The 9,336-nt window shown below is 42.6% G+C and overlaps 1 protein-coding gene across 6 annotated transcripts in view; it reads left to right on the top strand.

The window, feature by feature from the left end:
- Atf7ip (activating transcription factor 7 interacting protein) overlaps positions 1-9,289 on the top strand; it is an 89,639-nt gene extending 80,350 nt beyond the window's left edge. For all 6 annotated transcript variants that reach the window (XM_055610634.1, XM_055610665.1, XM_055610658.1 and 3 more), the window contains 2 exons: positions 1,197-1,309; positions 4,682-9,289. In XM_055610634.1, the coding sequence (XP_055466609.1) occupies positions 1,197-1,309; positions 4,682-5,101 (533 nt within the window). In that variant the 3' untranslated portion in view covers positions 5,102-9,289. The remainder of the gene's footprint in view (positions 1-1,196; positions 1,310-4,681) is intronic.
- Positions 9,290-9,336: the final 47 nt, after the last annotated feature.

The raw sequence follows: 9,336 nt of genomic DNA, 5'->3' as shown, positions 1-9,336 counted from the left end.
CTTTCTTTCTTTCTTTCTTTCTTTCTTTCTTTCTTTCTTTCTTTCTTCCTTCCTTCCTTCCTTCCTTCCTTCCTTCCTTCCTTCCTTCCCTCCCTCCCTCCCTCCCTCCCTCCCTCCCTCCCTCCCTCCCTCCCTTCCTTCCTTCCTTTCTTTTCCTAAAAAGCCTAAATAAAAATGCATACATAAGCTGGGTGTGATGGTCTACAGAGTACAGGACAGCCAGGGGCTGTTACACAGAGAAGCGGGGGGTGGGGGGGTGGGGGGGTGGGGGGGACGGACAAGGAGGGAAAGGGGAGGGAAAAAGAGAGAAAGAGACACAAGTGGCCTTTGCCATGTTAGGAAGTGGGACCTTGTCACTCTTTTGCCCGTCTTGCCTTCTACTGTCTTCGCTTTGATCAGTTCTCTTATCTTTATTTATTGTTATCAGTGTAGGTATCACTGTGTATGTTTATCTCACATGCATGTAAATATGAAACTAAATTGAGTCTAGGGAATCGTTGTTTGCTTTAACTTTCTCAAGTTTGTAAGGGTTTTCTCTAGACAGTTGTTTGATTGGGTCATAAATGTGTTCTGGGACACTCAAGGTCCTGGCCAGATTAGTGTGGGTCAGGTGCTGCACATGTGACACGACCGAGAGAGCACATGGCTCTAAGTTTGCTACTCGTGTTGATCTTGGGTAAGGTCACAGGAGTTTTCCTTGGGGTGAAAAACCGTCCTCCGCTTATTGTCAGTATATAGAAAGTGGGGTACCCCCTTCTAATATAGGACTGGTAACATTTTGCAAAAAAAAGAAAAATTTGTTCATGTGTCTGTCTGTCTGCACAGACCAGAAAAGGGCATCACATCCCTTGGACTGGAGTTGCAGGCCGTTGTGAGCTGCCTGATGTATGTGCAGGAACCAAACTCAGGTCCCTTGTAAGAGCGGTCGCTGCCACTGTCACTCCCTCCTGTTTGCTCAGTTTCCTTCATGTAGCTGCTTGCAGCCTGCAGGGTCACTTGAGGAAGTGTCTGTGAAGGTGCCTGATTTATGATTTCTTCTTCGTCATGCTTAAGTCACAGCTTGGCTGACTGTAGATTTTTTTGGTTTAAAATATTTTTCCTCTTGAATTAAAAAAAATGTTTTTTACTAACAATATTTATAATGCTTCAACAACTTTATGGTGACTGTTGATAGTCCCTTCAATTTCCTTTTGCAGGTGTTACAGTTCGAGTGCCTCAGACAACCACATACGTTGTAAACAACGGACTGCCCCTGGGAGCAGGAGGGCCCCAGCTCACGGTGCATCACCGACCACCACAAGTGCACACTGTAAGTCCATGTTCTCCTTTCAGATGTCCACATCATTCCAGTCACCAGTTCGTTCGTTCTTTTTTTTTTGTTTCTGAGACAGGTTTGCTGTGTAGTCCTGGCTATCCTGGAACTCACTCTTTAGACCAGGGTGGCCTTGAACTCAGAAATCTGTCTGCCTCTGCTTCCTGAGTATTTCAAAGGAAGGAGGTAGCACCCTTTCCCCTTGACTAGAGGGTTATTTTAGGAAATTTTATCTTACCATTGTGACAGAGTATCTATGGCTGCTGCTCACTGAGTGTAGACAGGCCAGAGCTGGCAAAATGATACACAGCACCTCTAACTCAGGCGTGAATTAAAAGGTGCTGCATATCTATTTCCTTTGTGACTTGGTACTTCTTAAATCTGTGGTTTCTAACTGCTTTGTTGCCATTAGTTTATCTTAAATAATCCAATGGTATTTGGAATGCATGTGCTAAGAAAGGACAGAAAATAAGTGTGTATGTGTATACATATACATATATATAATACATACATATGTATATGTATATATGTGAAGAGAAATACTGGCTGTCAGAGAGGTAAGGCAGAAGGTCAAAGCTGATACACATTACTTAGCAAAACATCCTTTTACAGCACCCACAGTTCTGCTTGGGTGACATTGTGTCCCCAATTTGGTACCATGCTTGTTTTCAGAATGCTCTGCAGCTGTTGCTGAAGGTGTGTCTAGTTTGTGTTGCCTGTGTGGCAGGGTACTCAGAAGTTGAGTAACCAACAGAAGGCTGTGTGAGCTCCCTAAGAGCCCATGCTCCCAGTGTGTATGTGTGAGTGAGCCACACCCGAGCCTAGAAACTAGAGTTTGAACAGCTGATTGTCCTTACCATTGTAAGCACCGCTGACTGAGCGTCTGCATCCCAGCCACTCTCAAGAGCTTTACTGTGTCGCTTGCTTTACCCTCATAATCCTACAGGCATTATTAGTAGCACTTTCATTTTGGCAAAAAAAAAAAAAAAAAACCCACAAAGGTAACAAATATACAAGGATGGTATGTCGTGAAGGTGTTTAGTGGTTGCTCAATGTCCTCACCTACACTACTGCCTAAGCCAGCCAAATCTGGTCTGCCTCTGCAGCTTCCCGGGCTTCGGCTCTGGCTGTCTTGAGGGGTGTGCCAAATTTGCCATTACTATTGAAGCTACAAAAGAATGCTTTGCTTTCTTCAGGGAATTATAATATAGTAATGAACTATAATAGTTCAGTTTATAATCTACCAGAGCTTTTGAAAGTTTTTACTTTGTAAATCTAGAACTTCTAGTATCTTAGAGTGTTTTGCTAGAGGCATAGACTTCTAATTTTATTCTAATGCTGTTAAAAAGCCTTAAGGGCATATTTTCAGCTATGTGAAGGAAGGCCTAGTATAACTGTTTGTACCTACAGCCAGTGTCAACAGTTCCCAGCCCCCGTCAGCCTGATGATTGCGTCATTGGACTCGCACAGTGTGTGCTGCTTTGTTTGTTCCCTTTGAGGCGGGTCTCCATCTGTAGCTCAGTCTGGCCACAAACTCATCATCCTCTTGCCTTAGTTTCCCAAAAGTTGGTGTACCAGAGGATCTGCTGTATCTAGGTAGCCACACATGGTTATTTTAAGTAAATACTTAGTGGAGTATTTCTTCCCTCAAACTTTTGCAGAAACTCCAGCTACACTGACAAAACCAAAACAACGCTCTTGACTAGTTTTAACTAGTTTGGAGACATGAGTAGATGCAACAAGCATAAGCAATTAAGTATTAAAAGGGATCAGCAGGCCATATAAGCTCTGGGTAAACCCAGGAAACTCCATTCTTAAGCCCATGACTGCAGCCAGCTTCTATTAACTCTTGTTAGCTGTATGTTTTTAATGAACTGAGTTCTTTAAGTCACTCAGAAAGAGATAATTAGAGCAGTTGTAGCTATGGCTGCTGATCAGTCAGGCCTAATCCAATTCTCGGTATGTTACTCCCTTAACTTGGGTTTCTCTTGATTTTGTCTGTGTGCTGGTGAGTAATGTATATATAACTTCTTTCTACTAGTAATAATGCCTCTTGGCAAGATACCTGCGTTCCTGGAAATGACCAGTGTTTGCTTTGAGATCGTCCCAACTTCAGCTCTGTAGTCTTAATATCCCCAGGTCCTCTTTGTTCTTTGTGTATCTCTTCTTACAGTAGGCTTTGCATTTTTGCGTGCTCTCTTGCATGGTGTTAATTAGCAGGCTTCTCTCTCTGCATTCTGGACTCCAGCTCATTGTGGTCCCATGGGGGTATCACACTTAAAGCTGTAACTTGGCACTTCTTTCTTGCAAATTTTAGAGTAATTTACCTTATAGTTTAGATAGTTTGACTACATTAAGGCATTGGATTTTAAAAGCATTTTCTTGGACCGTCACGTAATTCAGTAGTTTACTTAAATTGTTCATATAATGAGGTCCTGCTTTGCTTTGCTTTGCCTCACATGCCGCTGTTTGTACTCAGCGCCATCCCATCCTGAAATACACAGTTAGATGCATGTTTTGTTATAGGAGCTTTGACTTCAGTAAAAGTCAGCGAGAAATAGGTCCCACTTGTATTCAGTGTATCTGGCTCTTAGTTCTTAGAAGAAGTTCTCACTGTCATCTTAAATCAGCTGTGGCTGCAGTGTTTGCAGTGACTGCAGAGCTCTATGGGGGCAGGTCAGCAGGGCTTCCCAGGGTTGGCACCCTGCATCACTTCTGGGCCCTAGCCTCCTCTCCAGATCTCGTTTGCTTTATGTACCCTGTGCCGAAGAAAGTGTTAATTCTTGTCTGTTAATTTCTCCACCTCCTCTGCCCATGATTGCTCATACTTTACCTGTTACAGGCTGCAGGGCATTTTGCCTTTTCTGCAGCTTATCTATTCTCTTCTATTTCGTAGTATCACCCTTTTTTTCAAGACTGGCCAAGAATATATGTTCAGCATTATTCATACGTGTCATATTTTTATGACAAAGTAGGTTTAGAGTGAATGTGGTTGGATACACCAATTTATATGGTATATATAACTTTTAAATACTTTCCTAAAATGAAAATCTACAGCAGAGTAGATGAAATTATATGTTAGATATAGATGGTGCCTGCTTGTATCAGCATCTCTTCAATGATATTCCATTAAGAGATTTTTGTTTTCCAAGGAGAGCTTAGTACTTTTGGTCTAGGAAATATAGTTGAGTAAGGTCAGCATCATTGTTTGGGACATGATTGGTTTTGGATCACTAAATAGAACTTGCCGAAATTGGTTGTGTGATATTGGTGGTTTTTGGAGTTCTTACTGTAAACTGATCCTCCTGTGGCTACTAAGGTATCACCTGAAATCATTCTGAAATTGCTAATCACCCTTTCTTCTGTTAGGAGCCCCCACGCCCTATGCATCCAGCGCCCTTACCCGAAGCCCCACAGCCTCAGCGTCTGCCCCCGGAAGCCGCCAATACTTCTCTGCCTCAGAAACCACACTTGAAGTTAGCGAGAGTTCAGAGTCAGAACGGCATTGTTTTGTCTTGGAGCGTCCTGGAAGTGGACCGAAGCTGTGCGACTGTTGACAGCTACCATCTGTATGCTTACCACGAGGAGCCCAGTGCCACCGCGCCCTCACAGTGGAAGAAGATCGGGGAAGTCAAGGCCCTGCCCTTGCCAATGGCTTGCACACTCACTCAGTTTGTGTCGGGCAGCAAGTACTACTTTGCAGTGCGGGCCAAGGACACCTACGGCCGGTTTGGGCCTTTCTGCGACCCTCAGTCCACAGATGTGATCTCCTCCTCCCAGAACACTTAGACCTTGGAGTCTGCAGCTTCTGCTTTTGAAGTTCCACATTTTGGGCTTGTTTTTAATCTTGTGCATGAAATTCAATGTAAAATCCACTTTGTGCAAGATTTCTCAGACAGATGAGTGTATACACTACGTTTGTTTATGACCGGAAGTATAATAAATTCAACCCAGAAAGCAAGTCTTCCCCTGAACAACTCAAGCTTCAGGGTTTTGAAATGTAAATTTATTCCTTGCTTTGGCTTTAAAGGTGGGGAATATATGTGTGTGTGGGTGTGTGTATGCGCGCGCGTGTGTGTTCCTTTCTGTTGTTTTAACTTTTAAATTTCTAGTTTTGTGTTTGTTGAAGTGCAGTCTCCCATTTTCACTTTCAGATTTTCCTCTCTTCCAGTAGGAAGTGACTAGATGAAAGGCTCTGAGGTGTGTAGCTGGTGTGATTCTGCCTTTGGGAAAATCTAGAAGATGAAAGAATCTAAACAAACCCAAAGAAATGAAGAAAAAAAAAAGTATTAAGCTTAAAAAAGATGAGTTTGAACAGAGGAAATATTCTTTCTCTATTTTCTTTGATGTCTTTTGAGTTACTGACCAGGTGAAAAATGTCCAACCCTCAACCCAAGTTTCTAATCTGGCTTCTACGTTTGTGTTTGTGCCTTACGAAGCATAGAAGTACATTTGCCATGTGCCCATTGTTGTCTGTTCCTCTTTCTTCTTCATTGCCACCAGAAGCACCATACCCTGTAAGACCTTTAGAACCAAGATACGCATGTGTGTATTTTCCTCATCTTCTAAGGTATCACTACAGTCAACCTCAAAATTTTGATTTACTATTTTAGGAACATAACGTTTATTTTAGTCCGTTATTTAGCTCTGCATAAAACAGGCTACCCTGTTTAAGAAAATTTTCATTAAGCCTGTTTTAATATCCATGTTGCATTGTTAGAGAATCTGAAGGAAGTTTGGGGTCATCTCATCACTCATGATGTAGTGTCTTCAAAGACAGTAAATGTTAAAATTCATCAAAGACCATGGAAAAGCTCAGTTTCTTCTTTGTTCTCATGAGATCTTTCCTGTTTTAGTCTTTGTCTTGATAATGCCAGGTGCAGGTGATTTTATCAACTTTGGGTAGCATATAGGCAGTCTGCTTCTGGGTTGCTTAGCAACCTGGGAATTCACCGGCCAGGGCCCAGGGTAAAAGACCCTCCTCCTGCCCCTCCCCCCTCCCCTCTCACACTCCCTCTCCTCTCTCTTGCATGCACTCTGCTTCCGTGTCTCTCCCCTTCCCTCCCCTCTGACTTTTTCTCTGGGTTCGAGGGGGGGTACCCACTATACTCCACTAGCTCCTTCTCTCTCTCCACCCTCATGGCCCATTCAGGCCCTAACTCCTCTCCCTTTTCCTTCCGCAAATAAGTCTCTTTATATCCAGATCTGTTTAGTTTGTGGCATCATTTTAAAATATATCCTAACAGTATCTTTTTGGATCATTTTCCATTACAGTTAGATCTAATCAGTTCAGTAGTTCTCATTCCTCTGAAAAGTTAGTGGATTCAGGCTCAGCCTTGCATTGTCAAGGAATGCCCAGCAGCAGGGGTATTGGGCAGATGCCTTAGAGAGCTAAGGTTGAGGGCAAGCATTTAGGGATGAGTGAGGTGTCTATGAAGTGGGAGTCACTGTCAAGCTGTCTTCCTTACAGTATCTTAAGTTCTTAAAATGCATCATTCACTTGCACTGGCATTGAATGTAGGAGCTCCATTTCCTTCACGTGTTTGCCCCTGTCGTGGCTTACATCAGGAATCGCTGAGTTGTGAAGAAATTGTCTTTGGTGACTTTCACTGCTTGGTGTTCTTCTGTCATCTTTGGGGTGAATTTTGGTTGATGAAGCCTGCAGTTGTTAAGGTGTAAAATGCCCCTAACCTTCCACTCTGAGAAAAAGGAGGCCACATGGGAATCGGTTTTCCACAGGCTAAGCTTGGATAGCAGTTGTGTAGCTAAGACTCCTGAGATTCATGATCATGAGAAAGTGTTGCCAACATTATGATAAGAATTTGAAAAGGAAGGGATTATTTTCTAGCTGTGTATGAGCACGTCTCTATACCTGAGTGTGCTTGAGTGGATACAGGGCTCGTATTCTGCTCAACATAATTCCTGTCTACACAGTAGAAAAGCACATATTCAGAATTGTTTTTGCTGGCTGGTCTGCTCATAGCCAATGGAAGTTTTCCTGGATGAATATTTTTATTCACTAATTATTTCACATTCAGTATTTTTTTTCTAATCTGATGAATGCCCAGTGGAATTAATACGTTTCATTTTTTGGCTTTTACTTGGGTGTTTTTGGTAAAAAAAAAAAAAAAAGAAAGAAAAAAAGAAAAAAAAATGTCTCAAATAATGGCTCTAGATGTAGATTTACTGCAGAAAGTAATTACTGAAAACTGTTTATTCCAGATTGGAAAGAAGCTATGAAGAGAGACTATTAATTGTTAAGAGGAAAAAACACTTGTGGATATAGTCTCCTCAGATAACCTGTCATGAGGCTCTGGGCAGCAGCCATGTTGGGTTTCCTGGAATGTGCTAGACTTACATGGGCCACATGTAAGTGCTGGTGGGCATTGGCTTTTTGTCTGGCTGTGTCTGGGGAGGATGGAGGACCTCTGGAAGTAGCTACAGCCAGCCAGATACTTAGTAGCGGTTCACAGTACTTGGCTCACATTCTTATGCACTGGTATCTCTTCTCAAAGTATTACAAAGAAGCCTAGTGTCCCATTTGGGGAATTCAAGTTTGCTACATTTTTAGCCTGACAATACTGGTAAGTATTGCTTTAAGGGGGATCCTGGAAACTTGTGAAGTTTCAGTATGAACTGTCAGATGATTATGTGCTAATTAGTGGTAACAGCGATTGCTGTTGCTCTCTGCTTTGCACTCAGCCAGAGAACTTTTCACCCTGTTTTAAGTGTGAGTAAGCCTCTTTACTGTATGTGCTTGCTAATGGCATACAAAGACAGCACCTTGTGGCAGTTAACTTTACAAGGTGACTATCCCTCTGATTCTCTGGGCTGTGTGATGTAGTGTGACTTAATGGAAGAAGCAGCTTTCTTCCTTGAAAACGTGTTGGGATAGCATTTGCCTCACAGAGAGGTGTCCTCCTCCAGCCCCCACCTATGCCAGAGAAGGGGTACCTTTAAAGATAGGATGGGAAGCAAGCATAGCATCAGGCACTTTTTCAGAGCTCCTCCAGTGTGGATCGGGTTCTTGTTGCTTGCCACTGCTTTAAAAATCCTCTGAGTGATTGCGTTGTGTCCGCTGCATGGTCGGCCTTTCCCTTCCCATGAGGTTCCCAGTACTGTACATGACTTCAATGCTGTGTGCAGTGCCCTCTCACTTTAGATGCTGTGATCTCACACAGGAGGCACTACAAAGAAAGCCAAGTGTTTTCCTTGACTCCTCCTCAGGCCAGCCACGTCAGTATCCTCAGTATGCTTCATTTTCTACTTGCCTCTGACTGGGGGGCCTGTTGGATTCTCACGGAAATACACCTGTACTTGTACTATAGACAAAAACTGTATAATCATGTGGGATTCTGCCTTCCTTGATTATTTTTTGGGCAAATGGCTTTAAAAATGTGTAAGGGGTACACACGTAAAGATAGAGCAAGTATCATGAGGGGCTTGATGTTGTGGGAGACTTACCTAGAAACTCCTATCCCCTTGAGCCAGCTGAAAGGGAGGACCTGAAGACACACTGTGCTCTCATCTTCAAATGACTTCATCATGTTTGAGCTTTTGTTTTTGTGTTTTATATGTAGAGCTAGCTGACTACCTATCATTTAAATATTTAAATGTGCCCCCCTTTTGTTTTTGTAAATAAAGGAACTAAGCAATCAACCGCCATCATGGATCCTAGCTTGAGGATTTTATCAACCATTTCAAATGTAAATGTAAAAATAACCCCCTGGTAGGAAACTTGCATCCTGATTTTTGTTGCAGTTGGAAGTGTAAATAATAAGATGATGTAAGGCGCTCAAAGGTCTATGCTAACTGGGCTGTAGCAAGTTGCCCTCTTTTTCTTAGGTTTTGAAGGCTTTCATTTTCTTTCTTTCCCAAATGTACAGTACAGTGGTGTCTGTGTAAGTGTTAGCTGTAGTGGGCACTTGTCCAGCAAGCCTGAAATTTATACTTTGAAATAAATGACTGGGTTTTTAACATCCGGAGTACTCTGAGTCATTCTGAGAATTCTCAGTCTATGTGTG

Source organism: Psammomys obesus, unplaced genomic scaffold (assembly GCF_907164565.1).
Source record: "Psammomys obesus unplaced genomic scaffold, mPsaObe1.curated_primary_1811, whole genome shotgun sequence".
Classification (NCBI taxonomy): domain Eukaryota; kingdom Metazoa; phylum Chordata; class Mammalia; order Rodentia; family Muridae; genus Psammomys; species Psammomys obesus.
The sequence above is the reverse complement of the archived record's forward strand: the minus strand, read 5'-3'. Positions and strand labels throughout refer to the sequence as shown.